Raw genomic sequence first — 17,321 nt, forward strand, 5'->3', positions numbered from 1 at the left:
AAACCACACAAAATACAAACACTGACAGTGTTTACAGAGAGGCCTCTCTAACTGCCTGCTGCTGAGGAAATGGGCCATGCTGCCCATTCTGCTCCAGGCAGTTCTCACTGAGCTTCCACAAACCCACTACCTGCTGAAACATCATTAATTGTTATTATTAAACCACTTCCTTAATTACTGAACCTAATTAAATCCCAACCTCAGATTCAAAGGAGGTGGGAAAACAAATGTAGAAATGAGCACTGGAGCCAGAGACATATGCTTTAAAAATCTTACCATTTATTTTTCTCTCTGTGCAAATCAGAGCTACTTAACATTAATCACATTTCACAGGGCAGGGGGCAGAAGTGATCACTGTTGAAGCTGCACTTCAGTGGGATCTTTCTGGGTCCTGAATCCCAGGAAATCTTCATGTGCAGATGATCTGCAAAAGACACAAACTGCACAGCAGTATTTCTAGCAGTTGTTACTTTTAAGACAAGCTGCCTTGACAGCATCTCCAAGGGAAAGCTGCTTTCCTCCTGAAGGCATCACAGCACTCATGGCTGCATGCAGACTCCAAGAATTTGCAGACAGTGGTATACAAAAACTTTAAGGCACAGTTTCCAAGTCAGAGCTAGCAGAGGCAGATGAAGAAAGAGCAATCAACATGCTCTTTTCACAGCCACCTAATCTCACATAAGGCAAAAGAGTGGAAGGAAAAGCTGGTCCCTAAGAGTGAGAGGCTCAGGTCCCGGCCTGGCCAGCAGTGCCTGCAACTCACTGGCTGCTCCACCAGTGGTCACCACTGGAACACAGGGAATGGGGCATGGCAGGCAGCCATGCACTTGGAAAACATTATTGAAATCCTGCATGTGGCCAACAGAAGAGACCCTTTGGGATACTGGGTGAGATATATCATATCAGTTATCAAGAGGTAGATTGAGAAGATGATTGTGTGACATGGAGATTTCATTGTGCAATATTAAAAATAGGAAATGTGTCCCTTAAAGCATCCTTCCAGAGCTCATAGTCAGGCCATACTAGCTGCACAGTGCCCCATACTATTAAAATGCAGAGGATAAATGAAAAAACTGATTTGGAAAAGCCAACAGCATCTCCCTCACCAGCCAGAGGGGAATGGGGATGGATGGGCAATGTCTGTATCACAGTTGAGTAGTTCAGGCATGTAAGGTAGTAGTCCAAGAAACCAAATTTGTTTGCTGCATCAGCTTAAACTCTGTCCCACAAAGCTCAGCAGCAGCAGGTGGAGAGGGGCTGCTGAAAGATGGCTCAGACCTCATTATTAGTAGGGTTTTTCACTGCCCATCATGTGCCCAGTTGTTGGCTCTGGCAGCTCCTGGCCACAGTGCTGGGAGGGAAGAACCCTTCTTTACAGCTAGGTAATGAGGCTGTTTAGAGGCAGTGTTGCAGTTTCCCTGGAAAGAGCAGACAGTCACAGCACAGCAGAGCTTCTTGGCAGTATCAGGAAAACAATGGAAGGCTGTGACTGACCCATTTTCAACTGAATGGAAAACTCTGCTTTTGTTTCCCATTTTAGTTTCTCCCTTCAAGCCATCTCATAGCAACAGCTTTGCTCTGCTATTAGCAGTTTGCCCTTGTAAGGAAAAGCAAGAGCCCATTAATAAGCCAAATTTATCTGCTGACCTAATTACACTGGCCACATATTTGACACGTTATATTTACTTTCCTCTGCTTCCTCCATAGTTAAGAGGAAAACACCTTTCGACTTTAATCAGCACAGCAAGAAATGCAAACAACAAGAATGAGGGGGGAAAAAAAAACCACAAAACCATGCAGTTCTAGCATTCCACAACACAGGACTTGAAAGTGGAAGCACATGCATCTCCAGGGGAGACACAGCAGCAAGGAGTGCAGAGGTGAGGCCTAGCCTGTGTGTGAGCCCTGGAGGGATGCCTGAGGGATGCCTGCTTACAGCGTGGCTCCGGGGATGTAAAGCCAGTCGGCAATGGCTGTGGGCAGGTGGGTCATGACCTGCAGCCTCACCCACCAGTACATCTCCATGGGGTTGTAGCGGTTCCTGGGGCGCGGGGACGTGAGCGCTTCAGTGATGGCGTTCAAGACCAGAGACACGTCCTTCAGGCCGCTGCTCACAAAGGACTTCATGGTGGCCACGTGGCGGGCGAAGTGCTCGCGGCCGTAGTCCTGCCGCACGGCGAGGGTGGCCCCGCTCCACAGAGCCTGGGCCTGCCTGTCGATGCCGGCCGCCGTCAGGATGCCCGTGGCTGCCACAAAGTTGCTGGGCTCGACGAGGACGACGCGCACGCCCCAGCGGTACATCTCCTGCCGCAGGCAGTCCGAGAACGCCGCCACCCCAAACTTGGACACGCAGTAGCACGAGCGAGACGGGCTCGCCATGCGGCCCAGCATGCTCGTGATGTTCACCACACGGCCTAGAGAGAAACCAGCAGGGACGGGGATGAGCTGCACAAGCAGCAGCCAGAACATCCCAGTGAAAGGTACTCAGTGGGATGATGCTGATTTGTAAAATCTGAATCTTGAACACACACACCCTTGTCATGGAGATTTCTCTCCTGCCTCAAGCGAGGCTAACCCCTGTTCTCCAGGGGATGGTGCATATGCCTACCTCTGCATCAAAGAAATCACCAAGCATACAAGACATTTCCCTCCTCGTTTCCAAGCAGGGAAGTACCATGATCTTCGAGACTGTTAGCTGTGTGTTCTCTGGAGTGTGCCTCACCCATGTGTCTAGCTAGAGAAGGGCTCAAGCTCCCAGCCTAGAGTGTCATGAGCTGCAAAGCTCACAACTCTGTGTGATTTCATCCAAGTGTTCTAGTTCTTTCTGCAAGCTTGACAGCTCATCTGCCTAACACATGTGTGTACTTTTAGACCTGAGCTGGATGGCAGAGAGTGAGTAGAGATTTCTCTGCACCTGCAGCATGAGCAGCACAACCCACTCAACCAGCTGGTCAGCCACAAGTCTCTACAGTGGCCATTCCTGGGACAAACAAGGGGAGACTTGATGTGCTGCTGTTCACAGGCAGTGAAGAGCAGTTGTCCTAATTCCTGCCAACAGCCCATGACAAGCCCTCGGGGCACTGCCTTAGGGCAATGACAGCAGTGGTCACTCCTCTGTGTGTCTCAGCACTATGTGCACTATGGTTTCAGATACACTTGCAAACAAGCCCTTCAAATTCCACCAGCTATTTTTACAGAGAGCATTTTCACAGCCAGGGAGCACAATACCCTTCTGCAGCTCGAAATTTCAGCTGAGAAACAAGTGGACAGCTCTACTGTCTCATTCCAGACCTAAGTGTAACTTAGAGGGATTGTGAGATCCACCTGCTGAACTGATGGGTAACATACTTTTTGTAGTGAGATAGAGCTCGTTTAGTGGTTAATTGCTGTCTGGGAATGGCATCTGAGCAATCTTCTTAATATACCCCCTTTTGTCCTCCCAGAACACACACCTATACCATCATTCCCACACATGCTAAATAAAGAAGCTCTTCAGAGTTCTGCTCATACATATCTTTTCTCAATATAAAACAAAGAGTTTTGACAATACCATTGTCCTGTAAGACATCTGAAATGGCTGTCATTTAATCTCATTTATTCTGTCACTACCTGAAGTCATCTGTGAATGGAACAACATGAAGGGAGAAGATGCAGTTATCCAAACATGACCACTCTGTGGACTCTGGATTATCTTGTCTGTGTGATATCTGCCAATACTGCACAAAAGTCTCTGATATCTTGGATGTTTGCTGTGTAGGTGCCTGGCCTGTCCCAAGAATAGTCTGTACTACCAAATGCTTACATGGCATCCTCAGAAACCCTCCTTGGCCTGCACAGGCATTCCCCCAAGTACAGCTTGCATTTCTACCTACATCTCTTTGCTGTGCTACAAAAGCTCTGAGCCTTACCCACTGCCCAGCATGTACCTTTAGCTCTGCGAATGAGGGGCAGGAAAGCTTTTGTCACCCTCACAGTTCCCCATAGGTTGACCTCTGCCACTTCCTTGTAGTTGTCTAAACTTGCAAATTCCACCTCTCCAAAGGTTGAGATGCCAGCGTTGTTCACTAGGCCCCACAGACCTGCCAACAAACACATGGTTAAAGACTGGGACAAGGAAGAGTGTCACAGAGAAAACACTTTCCTTGTTGTTCACAGTAACCCAAAACCTTAACAAAAAACTGGGTACTTTCATAGAAATAAGTTGTAGAAAAAAATCCAGCAAGGAGATGAAATATGTTCTTCTTCCACCAGGGGCTTGTTTGGAACATCAGGGAAAGTGATGGGGCCACACAAGTATTGTCTCTTGACCATCTCCTGTACAGTCAAGCGCTCTTCTAGGGCTTTATAAGGCTGCATCTAGCTCTCTTTTAAGCCTCCTCTTGATCTGAGGTTTGTCTCCACTCAGTGACTTTATAATGAATTCTGCAATTTGGAAGGGGTTGGACTTTCTCCAACAATTAGGAGGGAAAGGGGGAAAAAAAGGAAAGAAAACAGGTATTTTTGATTTCTTAATCCCCTTCACAACTCTGGCTTGCTGTTTGGATGGTACATGGTATTGATCTGTACATTCATGGCCTGGTTAACAGCTGCTGTGTTTTAGTCCAAGTATTTGGTTTCCCTCAACCCTAACTTTATCAGGAGCTAGCAAACTTACAACCAACCCTTACAACTAGTGGAATTTAAAAATTAATGTCTTTTGCACATGCAGTCCTGTCAAAATTAAATTGACTGCACTTCCCAAGAGCTTCTGTGATGAACCCTTTACATGTCGGGACTTAACGGGTCAGCAAGGACTTGACTCTTCAAAGCGATTGCTGCAGGACTCCCAGTGGCAAAGGTCTGTAGGGCTGAATCCATACTGTCCATCCTGTCTGTAGAGCTGAAACCATACTGTCCATACTGTCTGTGGGGCTGGGCTGAATCCATACTGTCCATACTGTCTGTAGGGCTGAGTCCATACTCCACGGATTTATTGAAGCATGGGACTATGCAGCCATAAATTGCACGAGGAACAAACAGAGGAGTTGGAACAAGACAACAAAGTTGCTCCTCATTAGATGTCCTCCCTTACACCATGGTTATTTTTCACTGTGCTGGAGTCAGGGCTGACCTGTTGGGGCTGCATTAGACTCAGTTGAAGTTGGGGCCCCTTTCCACTCCAGGACCTTCCTCTTACCAAGAACTAACAGGGCTAAGAAGGAGTCTTTACGTCCACGGAGCTCCAACATTGCTATCAAAAGCACCAATGTCATGCCACCCTGTTGATAAATGTTATCAAGCTCTCTCTCAAAAACTTTTGGGCTATTTGCCCTGCCTCTGCTCCATGGCTTCCCTATTCTGATGCATGAAAGTCTTTTAACTTTCACCCTGTATTAATTCAGTCAGATAGTAACCATGTATTTTACCAAACATAGTCTTATAAGCAAATTGCAATACTCTGCCAATGTGCAATGGCATTAACCTCCCGTTGCACTTAAAAACATCAACATGCCCTTGGCAGACTGACTGTGCCCTCACATGGGCCCAGTAACCCTGCCCTGTTCCCAGCTAAGGTTGTTCTCCCTGAAGGCTGTTTCCAGCTGTGTACAGCTGTGGCTCCCAGTTGTAGTGAGGCAAGATGACTGAAATTCACACTGATCTGCATCCAGAACAGCATCTCACCCTGAATGGGATCCTTTTGTAATTTCAGAGTAATTTCACCACGAACAAAAAAACATTCTAAGAAAATTTGGCAGGAATTTACCAAAGACAAACTGTCGGTCACAAACTGACCTCTGCATAGCATTCCTTACCAAATTCCTGTAAATTTCTGTGCAATTTCCCATTTCCTGGGTTGTGATGTTAGTTCTCATGAACGTCCCTGAATCATTATTTACCATCATTTGTTGTTGGAATTTCATTGCTCACAGATCAGGGCACGTTACAAAGTGCTGAGGGGAGCCCAGTCACAGGACTGTTTGCTGGACAGCAGTGTGTTTATTGAGCAGAGCCTTATCACTATTACGTTTCTAGAGTCAACAAATACAGTGGGAGCTGCATGAGACCAAAAACAAATGGGCACTCCTATCCAAAGAGTTCAGCCTTATGTGCACAGCACAGGGAGAAGAGGTATAAAGAAATGCAGAGTCCCAAACCTGTTCTGCACCAACTCCTCTGGGGCCCCATTCAGTGTGCAACCACACCTCTGTGCAAGGCACCTCAGTCTCAGTAGTCTTTATGTTCCAGTACCTATTTATTGAGCACTATTTATTGGGAAGCCTCAAACCTCAGTCACACCTATGGGCCTAAAAAGAAGCCTTTGTTTCTTTGTACACAGTGCTGAGGCAAACAGCTACAGGAGGAACCAGTCCAACTTGCTGATCAGGGATGCAAGCCTTCTCTGTCCCTGCTACACACACAGTTTTGCAAACACTGCTGCATTTATAGAAGCAATAGAGCTGCTCCATTCCAAGCTTTCACTCAGTGGAAAAAGGCTTTCTGCTACCACTGCTGTTGCTGGGCTCTTCAGGAAAAGCTCAAGAAGCTGCGAAAAGCAGGACGAGGGCTCGGTGATTGTGTAGGAAGAAAAATCATGCAGAGAGAACATGTGTGGGATCAGAGCTGGTACATTACTCAGTTACATTTCATATGCTTGTTTTAGGAAAGGTGTGCTCACGTAATCTGCATGAAGATTAAAGCTGCTGTTATTTACTAGCTTCACACTTGCTGTGAACAAAACCAGGGCCATGGCAGACTCATCTAAGCTTCAAGATGAGCAACCACCTTCAAGTCACAACCCTGAAGTCCTGAAGCCACGGATGTCAGACTTCGGTTCACCCTCAGCCTGTGTCTACAGCTGCTGGCCAGCTTGCTGCTGGCACAGAGGCTGCAGAAAAGCCTATGCAGAGCAAGAAGTCTCACCTCATCACATGGGAAGAAGTCAGGTGGTGTCACATCAGGCTCTGACTGTAAACTCACATCCCACTGCCAAAGCACTTCAAAGAAGGAAAGAACCCGTATCTCCCTTGACATGCCTTTGGGATCCATGAGTTGGACTCATGCTTAAGTTGACATGTGGATTAAGGTCACCTCTGCCAAGCCTACCCTGGATTCCACTATACATCACCTCTGGGATGTTGCATGGCAAACTAAAAACATGGATTGATCTGACTGAAGATTAATCCAGGATTGGGGGCAGTTCAAATCTGTGCTCCAGCTCAGCACTCAGTTGTACCCACACAGCAGAGGGGACAGCAGCAGTAAGCAGCCAGAGCCCATCACCTCTTCATTAGCAGGGTCACTTGCAAGGTCTGCGTGAGCTAGGAGCACATGTGGCAGGAGTGCAAGGAAGGGATCAGGCTCTGGCTGTTCTGTGTCCTTCACAGACATTCAAGGACAAAGACACAGATACTTGTGGGCTAGCTGCCACTCATGGCTTTTTATGGGATGTGCAGTTAAAGCCTAATCCTCCAGCCAGTCTTGGTCTCTTTCCATGTGGCTGCCACATCAATAACAAGACAATTGTCCTCACTGACCCGAGAACAGCACAGCCTGACTGCTAGCCACATACTGTCACAGGCCTTCAGGCTTGTTAACCCTCTTTTGGTGGTCCATAGAGAGAAAGACTTGGTAAATGCATGGTCTGCTCTGCAGAAAGGATTCTGTGAGCAAAAGATCCCTACATACCTTCCTCTGGCTCCTTCAAGGTCCTCTTCACAAAATCCACAGCCCGAGCCACCTCCTGGTCACTGCACACATCCATCTGTAGCACTTTCATCCGCTCAGACTTCATGTTCCTCAGCTCCCTGGCTCCATCTCCATTCTCATCCTGTCCAACAGAACATTAGGGTGTCCCACTAAGATGGACCAAGAACAGCAATGCAGCTTGGGGCCACGTATATTTACATGGACAGGAAACAGAAGCTACTGAAACTGCATACACAGGTGTAAACTTGGTGCACAACTATGCACAAACCAGTGTGCCACCCTCCTGTTCCCTCCAGCACCACTTCCAGAACTGCATCAGTGACCCAATGCCCTGAAGCATCACAGAGCCCACCCTGCTTTTGGCTCCTCATGATGGGTTTCACATCCCTAACATGCTGAAATATTGCGCCAGCAGGGGAGAACCATGGGTGCCTCTCCACAGCCTCAGTCTCTGTGCTCTACGGGTAACATAACTTGTACAGAAACTGGAGTCAGATGTTCAGGAATACCTGTTCAGTGAAGATCTGCTACACAGCAGCACAATTACAGACATGAGGCATGAAAGGAGATTCTGGCTCAGGAAGAAAGAACTTTTTTTCTTTACCACTCAATAGGCAATAAGAACTTCATGGCTCTACTTTCCTTTTCACCCTTTTCCTTTCTTTCCTCCCCATTCCACTGTTATCATTAGAGATTCTGTTACTACTGTGGGTTTTTTGTTTGTTTGGTTTTTTGTTGTTTGTTTGTTTGTTTGTTTGTTTAGTGAAATGTAAACACAGTTAAAATTCCAAATTTTACCTGCTCACTTCCAGGCAAGATTGCTGCTTAAGCCTTAGAGCCTTGCTCAGGTAGTAAATAACAAATAAAAGTGAAAAGAGCACAGATTAGCAACACAGTTCCACAGCAGGCTTGAGATTTATTCACAAAACTATTCCCTGAATCACAAGCTCTGCCTCATTAGGGAGGAAGAAATTATGAATTGGTGAGTCACCATGCCTGGCTGCCACTCTTCCTTTATCACTTGATACCACCTCCCACAGCACAAGGGCAAACAAGGCGAGCAACCCACCCACAGTCACCTGCTCAGCAGCCTCTGCAGTCAGGCAGATGTAAAAAACATGTCACTGCTTCGTTTTTATAAATATCTCAGGCTATTTAATTCATAGAGTATACAACACCTCATCTCCACCTTCAGTCCAGTGAACAATGACACATAATGAAGGAAAAGAGCTGAAATGTCCATCACAAACATGAGCAAAAGAGGGCAGTTCTCTTAAAAATCAATATATAGTTACACTGGCATTATGACAATAGTAGGAATGAGTTCTTGGCCCCATGGCTGCATGTCATTTCACAACCAACTTCTTTCCCAGTACAAGAACAGCAAACAAAGTTGGAAGCTTTTCTAATGCACATCAAACGGGCTGTGTGTGACGGGCTGTGTTGGCCCTCTTATCTAGCCACAAAAACAATCTCCATGTGGTGTTACAAATAGTCAACAGCACGGTCACCAAAATGTTATATTCCCTTTGAAACAGATGAGGGTTGTATGATGCCTCAATGTATTTCTGGAAGATGCTCCTGCATCTCACCAGTTTTATAAAGCAAATTTTCACTACTTAATAGTGTGTAAAGTGGAGCAAATTCAGCTTCTAAATAGAGAGATTTATTGTACCTATATAAAAAGCCATAACTGTACCTGCATGCAAGTGCCAGTTGTCATTTGAGCACTGAAAAGACCTTTCCCTGCATTTTTTTCTAATCTTGCATAATACTTATAAAACAAAGAAGAAATCTTTCCACTGCTTTTTAAGAAACAAAGTCATGGGCTGGCAACTTAAAAATCCAGTAAAAATTGTTTGTATTATTAATATGGAAATTAATTTTCCTCTATCATCAGTGCAACTCTATCTGCAACCTTCCCAGCTACAATTTACTCATTATTGACAAAACATATTGATTTTGGAAGACTGACTTCAACATGCAATATCAATTGGGACCACTTTTCATAGTTGCACACACCACCTTAGCCACTATTTAACTGTAAAACAAAGTGCTCAATTTGTTTGTCCAGAACACCACAAATGGAGCAGCTCCAGATTTTTATGGAAGCAATTGAACATAATCCTATGTTCTGTGGTCTTCAGGGCTTTAAGTACATTCCTTGTTAGGTTCTATGTGATACTTCTTCCTTGTTTTTAAAATGGTAGATTTGTTGGCTGGGATAACACCTAGAGCAGTTCCCATGGGAGCAGCCAGACTGTTCTCCCAGGGATGATCTTTGTGATCTTCCCCAGCAGGAGCCACACAGCAGCACAAATCAAGTGAGGTGCTGGCAGCAATGGCTCAACTGCTCCTGCAAAGCCTCTCTCCGCTTCCCTTTGCTGATTTTTGTCCTCAAAAAATCTCCCAGCTTCCCCTTCCCAGCTCCATAAGAGTTTAAAGCCATCGTGTTCCAGCCCAGCCTGCTGCCCAGGCTCTCTCCATGGGCCTTCAATGGGACTGTGTGGTTTCCTCCCAGCTATCTCCTATGCCCTGGTTATCCTGCCTTGGCAGCCCTGCAGGCTCTGTGCCTAGCAGGGGATGCTCCTGGCTGAGAAGCCCAGCAGCTCCACAAACCCCCTATACCCAGCTGAGGCAACTTGCTCCAGCTTTTGGCTGTCTCCCCTTCCCTTCTTTGCTCCTTTCCCCTGTTCTGGTTTGGAGGATCCCAGTGCAGTGGTGCTGAGGAGAGGCAGATCACACAGATGTTCATCAGGGAAGAGCCCCCCTGTTAGAGACACAGCCATGGCTTTTTCCCAGGGAAGCTCCTGGGATTCAGGATCACATTCAGCTCAGTGGGATGTCAGGGGGAAGCAGGAAGCCATGAACAATGCTGAGCTCCATGGATGCAGGCACCTTGCCCCGTGTGCGCCAGTTCCTTCCCAGCCTGCTGCCAATGCAGGCGCTGCCTTCCTGCGCTTCCTGAGCAGAACACCTCGTGCTTGTCCTTGCTGCATTCCAAACCACTGGAACTGCCTTCAGACTCCATCTGACCTGCCAGGATCGTTTTCAACCCTGTTCCCCAAAAGGCCTATCATCTTCTCTGCATGCTTCTGCGCATATTTTTTTCTGAGTGCAAACTCTTCTGGGCTATGGTCTTCCAAGGATATGGTCCTGGGACTAAACAGCAGTCACTTAGAGGATGATTTTGCTCATGAGACTATCATGAGGGACTGTAACAAACTGTGACAAAACACTTACTGGGATACATTGATTCCTTCCCCTTCAGCCACTCTGCTGCTTAGCCAAAATGAGATTAGATTGACCCAGCACAGTTTGTTCCCAGTAAACTTATACAGGCAGAGTGCATCACACTATGATGCAGTCATCTGTAAAACTGACAGGGCAGTGTGTGGCAATTGCATCGAGTGCACTGAAGGTGAGCTGCCTGGCTGGCAATTCCAGAGGTCTAGCTCCTTTGGGAAGGGAGGTATGATATCTGTCCTCTTCCAGGCTTCTGGAAATCCCCTGGCCTCCAGGTGCTCTTGAAAATATCACCCATGGGGCAGAAATCACAATGGCTCATTCTCTAAATGCCCTTAAGTATATTTCACCAGGCCTGGTGAACTTGAGCACATTAATTTATATATAAACATCCCTTGTTCTTTACCTTTTCTTGCCTACAGTCATCATGATAACATCTGGCAGTAGGGACACAAAAAATTATTATTTTTTTCAATAAGGTCAAGGAAAATAAAACAATTATTATTTCAACTTTTCCCGTAATTTCTACTTTTAAGGTTATTTAATAATCTATTTCTGTGTGGTTTTTCCATCTTAATCCTTATATATTAACAGAAACCTTCTCAGTAGACTTACTTGCCCTTGCTTAATGTAATCTCTTTTCCATTTGATCCTTTCCAGTTCTATCCCAGCCTGCATGCAATATTCTTTTTATTCCTGTAACTTTATATTTGACTGTCTGAGCTTTAAGAAGCTCCTGATCATTAAGAAGCTCCTGATGCACCTTACAGTCTGTTATGATGTATTTAATTAAAGAGCTGTCTGTGGGGGTATAGTACATCAGGGACCCTGTAATTCTCTGTATAAAAGCATGTAAGTGGTGATGGACTAACTAGGTGTGAACTATGAGCCTGGAATCTGCTTCATGACAACTGCCCCCACACCTGCTCTGGCCCTGCTGGGAACCTACAGCAGCTCACAAGAATGAAGCAAGCAAGCAAACAGGCCTCACTTCAGGAGCATTTCATCTCTTTATGGAGTTTCCAATGGAGCCTGTCCCTCTCTGCTCTACACTAGCATGTGCCTTCCAAACAGCTCCCTCAGCCACCCTATTTTCCCTTTCCTTTCCATTCCCTACATCTGCTGCTCTGCAGAGTGCCTGACTTGCCATCAGCACTGAGACAGGCATCCCAAAGCAGCAAATGACATGATTACTGAAGGAATTACAGAGGCTCCTTATGGAAATTTCCAAACAGTGGCAGTAATCCAACAGGACTCTCTTGCTCTCAAGTTACACAATATGTCAGCTGATAATAACTTTCCCTTCTGGTGTGGTGGAAGAACGTAATGTCTGCCACAATCACACAGGCAGAGAAGGCCACCCTTGTTTGTTCTCACCTTCCACAGTACTCTAAAATCTGTAGTCATCATGCCCTGAGCACCTGTGCTGATGTCATCATCTTCAAATGGAGAAATGAGTGACTGTTAAATGATTTTGAACAATTCAGGTCAGAAATCACAGTTTTGACTAGCAATACAGCAAAAATGCATACTAAAGGTAAAATCCCAGCTGACATGGCAGTGGAGGCAGCCCAGTTTTTAAAAAGGGTTTCACAACACTAAGTTGTAAGTCCTTTGCATGAGCAGGGATTGGAATGAGGAGTCTGCAACCACTTCAGATTTAGTGTGTCTAAACTTATCTCTTACAAGTGATGCCACCTGCTAAACACATGTGACAGAAGTCAGACCTAAAGATGTCAGAAATATATGGTAAATTTGTTTATTCAGCTATCCATAAACTGAACAGCTTGTACAGAAGCTGCAGAAGCACAGTTGCATGACATTTTGGAAACAGAGCCTTAATAATGCAGAAGAGGCAGCTTGGAGATGAGTTTAGGGAGGGTGTCCACAAAAAATGACATTGTGAAAGACAGCAACAGGGACGCCATGGAAGACAAAAAGCCACAGTGTCACTGCAATCTTGGCCTATCAGATTTATGGTGTTGTGGTATTTCTGAGAGGCTTGCAGCAGTGAACAGGGCCACACTATACAAGCTACTGTACAGACATGCAGTTGACAGATGAGCCCTACCCTAAAGAGCTCACAATTACAGGAATGAGGTACAAGATACAACAGGCAGATGAAGCAATCAAAAATGTAACAATCCCTGCCCACTGCACATCTCTCAGGTCTTGAACCAGGATAAATAGAGGCTGCAAATGAAGATGCTTTCTTTTGAGAAGTGTTTTTCTCTAATCAGAAAAATTTTTATTAATTTCTCCACTCACCATGAGCAAGCATCCAGCAAAAACAGTAAATCCCTTTGCATGAAGGCATTTTGCCAAAGCATGTCCAAAACCTTTGTCACAGCCTGTTATTAGCACCGCCTTTCCTTCAGCCTGTGTGAGGAAAAACAGTCACAGGATATCATCAGATATTACAATGCAGGCACCACCACCACCCTGCCCCACAGCACAGGAGCCACTTGCAGTCCTGCAGCCAGGGCAGGTACAATTCCTGCTGCAAGTGACAGTGGCACCTGTGTACACAAACACAACCACCTCCCAACTACTGTGAAATCAAATTTATGCAGTTGCTGTCTGTAGCAATTTGTGTTGCCTTGATACCTGAGCTGGAGCAGTAACTATTCCTTTCAAGTATTGGTGGCCAAAGCAGAACAGAATCATTTCAAAAGAAGTTAATGGTGTACCAGTTCATAGTAAGAAAAAAGCAGCACAGAGAGCATCCAAATGGCAGGATGTCACTGGCTTGAACTGTACAGCAGCTCTTTTAGCTGCTGAGTGACTGCTGCCTGTTCCCCACCTACTCCCACTCTATGCACCACTTTCCATGCTGTATTTTAGCACACAGGAATGTGACTACAGGTTAGACCTTCCTCCTGAAACTCTGCAGTTTTAAGAAGAACAACTTATCAAATCCTACAGTTCTCTCCTACATTATCATTTGACTGACAGGTAAATTGAGAAAGAAGATTTGATATTCCATTTGATATGACACAACACAGGGTTGAGATAGATATGAAAGCAGAATCCCAAATCCTGAAGATAAGCTACAGCAAAACACTGCCCATTCAACTTCTGTCTTTGCTGGAAAGCCATCTTCTCCCCACAGGTGTGAAGCAATGTGAGCTAACACAACCCAGCTAGAAGGCTGCCAGCTGCTGTGCTGCACAATGCTCCAAACTGAAACTATATCCATGAGGCAATAACATGATACAGCAATAAAAATGCAGAGGATGCAATAAGGAAGTGAGTTCAGTTAGATCTCCCTGGAGATATCAGCAGCTAATATTGCCTGTTAGTGTATTCACAATGGCTGGAATATGAACACATTTATGTATGAATTGCACTGGCTGGTCAGACACATTTTCAGAGAGAAATGGGTCAATCACCACTGCTCCCTCATCTCTTGCTTTGCTGACATGTGGTGCAGTAAAGCAGCAATAAGGAACGATTGCAGGGTGATAGTGATCAGGACATTACTGCACAAACTCAGGGTGAGCCTCAGCAGAGAACAATAAGCAAATAAAGCTACACCCTGTCCTATAACTCATGTTGAAGCAACTGCTCTCAAAGGGGAGTTAAGAGCTGCAGCTGAAACAAGAACTGATCAAAAGTCTGTCCTGCATTTATAATACAAACACCCACAGTAACATTATACTATAACCTATACTCAAAGAGCACCTAGGTACAGACTAGCTCTATTAAAGCTCTAAAGATAGCTACAGCTAAAGGACAAAATATGAGTGAGAATTAAATATACAGTGCTCAGTCTGAATTTAATTTAGACTGACACAACTCTAAGAGAGATGAAAATCAAACATTAACCAGATCACAGAAATTGTCAAGGTCACCTCTGGCAATAACTCAGCAAGCTGGCCTGTGGAAAAAAAAAAAGGATTTGACTTTTTTTTTTCTCTTTCTCTCATTTCCCTAAAGCCTTTGCCTCTAAATCTTCAAGGCAGGGGACTTCCCAAAAGAGCAGTTAGTGTGCAGGAAATAGGCAGCTGTAATCACTTCCAGAACACAGGTCAGGCAAGCAAAGAAGATATCCAATCCTCAACCATCATTAGGTCAAAAAAAAAAAAAAAAATCAACCAACCAAAATGCAGACAGAAATGAGTTTAAAAATCCTCTTATTTGCCTTTAATAGTAAGGAAAGTGAGTGACAACTTACAGTTTGAAAAGGATCTTGTGATTGTTATTTGCTATAACCCTAATAGCTGGCAATAAAACACGTGACTCCAGCATCATGGCTCATAACAGACAGGGGCCCCAGCAGCACCAAGGAGCATGCAAAACCCCAAGGGATGTACTGGATCTCACATCTGTGCCTGTCTGTGCCATGCCTGATGGACACAGAGCTCCAGGGATGACAGCAGGGATCAACCCCATCCCCAGCCAAAGGGACCCTATGCCAGGAAAACTTCTGAATGCAGAAATGCCCAATCACCCTTATCTTTTGCAAGTCTTAAGATAAGGCTTAATGGGCCTGTTCCTGAAGTTTGATACGGCAAATCTGCAGCTTAATTTGACTCAATGCTGGGACAGGCAGAGAGGATAAGTTATCAGCACAGTGACCTTAATGAGCATTCTGAGGAACTTAGGTGCCTCCCTCACTCGGGGTCACACAGGGCTGCCTGGAAACACTGCATGGCAGACAGCACTCCAGAGCTGCCAGGGTGCCTGGCACAGCATGCCTGGGGGCTGCTAGAGCACTTCTTGTACCAGAGGTGCTGCTGTGGCATGTGAGCACAGTAACACTATGCTTGCTGTGTGATCCACAACACTATTACTCACAGTTCAGGCAGCCCTAGCAGAGCAGCCTCATTTTAACCTGCAGTCAGCTCAGATGTACACAGCATTTCCTACTGGGACATGGCCAGTTTATTAAATAGTATTATTTATTTTATTAATGCAGGTGATCCATCAGAATTATATATTTACTGCAGAACAGACTGAAGAAACTGAAGCTACTTTTTCAGCCTGTCTCTCTAGACAATGTGGGAATATGGCATGCTTACCTAGACTTAATTTTTTTTTTTTTAATCCTGTTCCCATTTATGGCTCCCCTGACCATTCCCTGATGTTATCAAACAGATTGATTTTAGGATAAGTGCAGTTCCAAAGTAAACTTGGCTTGTTCCTTTTTCCAGGGTTTGGAAAGTTGAGGTTTTCAATCCCAGGAAAAAGAACTGAAAATATTCACTAAAGGGAAGGTATTTTCTCAAGTGGAACAGGGATGGAGAAAGTAAGAGAAGCAGAGTGGGTGAAGGAGTGAAGTGGGAGGCTACAGCTGTTATCTGGCCATTCTAGGGGGAAGGACTGAGCTGGAGGTCCTGAAGCAAAAACATTGGCTCAGAGAGCAAGTCATATCCTGGGCATCCAAAGCAGCACGGACAGCAGGTCAAAGGAGGTGATTCTCTCTCTACTTTGGTGAGACCCCACCCTGCAGTGCTGCATCCAGCTTCAGTCTCCCAGCACAGGAAGCACATGAACCTGTTGGAGTGCATCCAGAGAAGGCCACCAAGATGGTCAGAGAGATGGAGCACCTCTCCTATGAAACAAGGCTGAGAGAATTTAGATTGTTCAGCCTGGAAAAGAAAAGGATTTGGGATGACCTAATTGTGGCCTTCTACTTCTGAGGGGAAGCCATTTACAGGAGCATGTAGTGGCAGGACAAGGGGGAAAGGGTTTAAATTGAGAGTAGGTTTAGATAAGACATTAGGGAATAAAATCTTAACTGTGAGGGTGCTGAGGCCCTGGCACAAGTTGCCCAGAGAAGCTGTGGATGCCCCATCCCTGGAAGTGTTCCAGGCCAAGGCAGACAGGGCTCTGAGCAACCGGGTATAGTGGAAGGTGTCCCTGCACATGGGACGGGGTTGGACCTGGATGATCTTTAAGGTCCCTTCCAACCGAAGCCATTCTATGATTATACGAACATGTTCCCCCTCCCAGTGAAGCACTGCTGGGGGGAAACAGCCGCCGCACCGCGGGGTCCGAGGGCAGCGCCCGCGGCACCGCGGCCGGGCCGAGCCTCGCGGCAGGGGCCACATCGCCCCGGGCCGTGCCCAGCTCGGCGCTTCGCCCCCCTCACAGCGTCTGTCGGCTCCACCAGCCCAGCCCAGCCCGGCGCAGGCAGCGCGGCTCCGGCCTCGACACCTGCAGCGCCTCTGCCCGGCCCGGCCCGGCGCCATTTTGGGCCTCGGGGGCGCCTCCGGCGGGCTCTGCCCCGGGCGAGCCCCGGCCCCTCGCCGCGGTACTCACGGGCAGGGCGCGGCGGGCCCGCCGCAGGAGGAGGAGGAGGTGGAGGAGCAGCACCCCCGCGGCGCCCAGCGCCGGCAGCAGCCCCGCGCCGCTCCGCATGGCCGCAGCCTATCGCCGCCGCC

At 46.4% G+C, this 17,321-nt stretch overlaps 1 protein-coding gene across 1 annotated transcript; it reads right to left on the reverse strand.

Annotated features, from left to right (window-relative positions):
* Positions 1 to 257: 257 nt before the first annotated feature.
* On the reverse strand, positions 258 to 17,307 carry LOC132077346 (D-beta-hydroxybutyrate dehydrogenase, mitochondrial-like). Its single transcript, XM_059478938.1, has 5 exons — positions 17,200 to 17,307; positions 13,201 to 13,311; positions 7,666 to 7,807; positions 3,927 to 4,079; positions 258 to 2,414 (listed from the first exon to the last, which is right to left on the reverse strand). Exons 1-5 carry the CDS (start codon positions 17,296 to 17,298, stop codon positions 1,933 to 1,935), a joined length of 987 nt encoding a protein of 328 aa, XP_059334921.1. The 5' UTR covers positions 17,299 to 17,307; the 3' UTR covers positions 258 to 1,932.
* Between the last annotated feature and the right edge of the window lie 14 nt (positions 17,308 to 17,321).

This window comes from Ammospiza nelsoni, chromosome 10, assembly GCF_027579445.1.
Source record: "Ammospiza nelsoni isolate bAmmNel1 chromosome 10, bAmmNel1.pri, whole genome shotgun sequence".
Classification (NCBI taxonomy): domain Eukaryota; kingdom Metazoa; phylum Chordata; class Aves; order Passeriformes; family Passerellidae; genus Ammospiza; species Ammospiza nelsoni.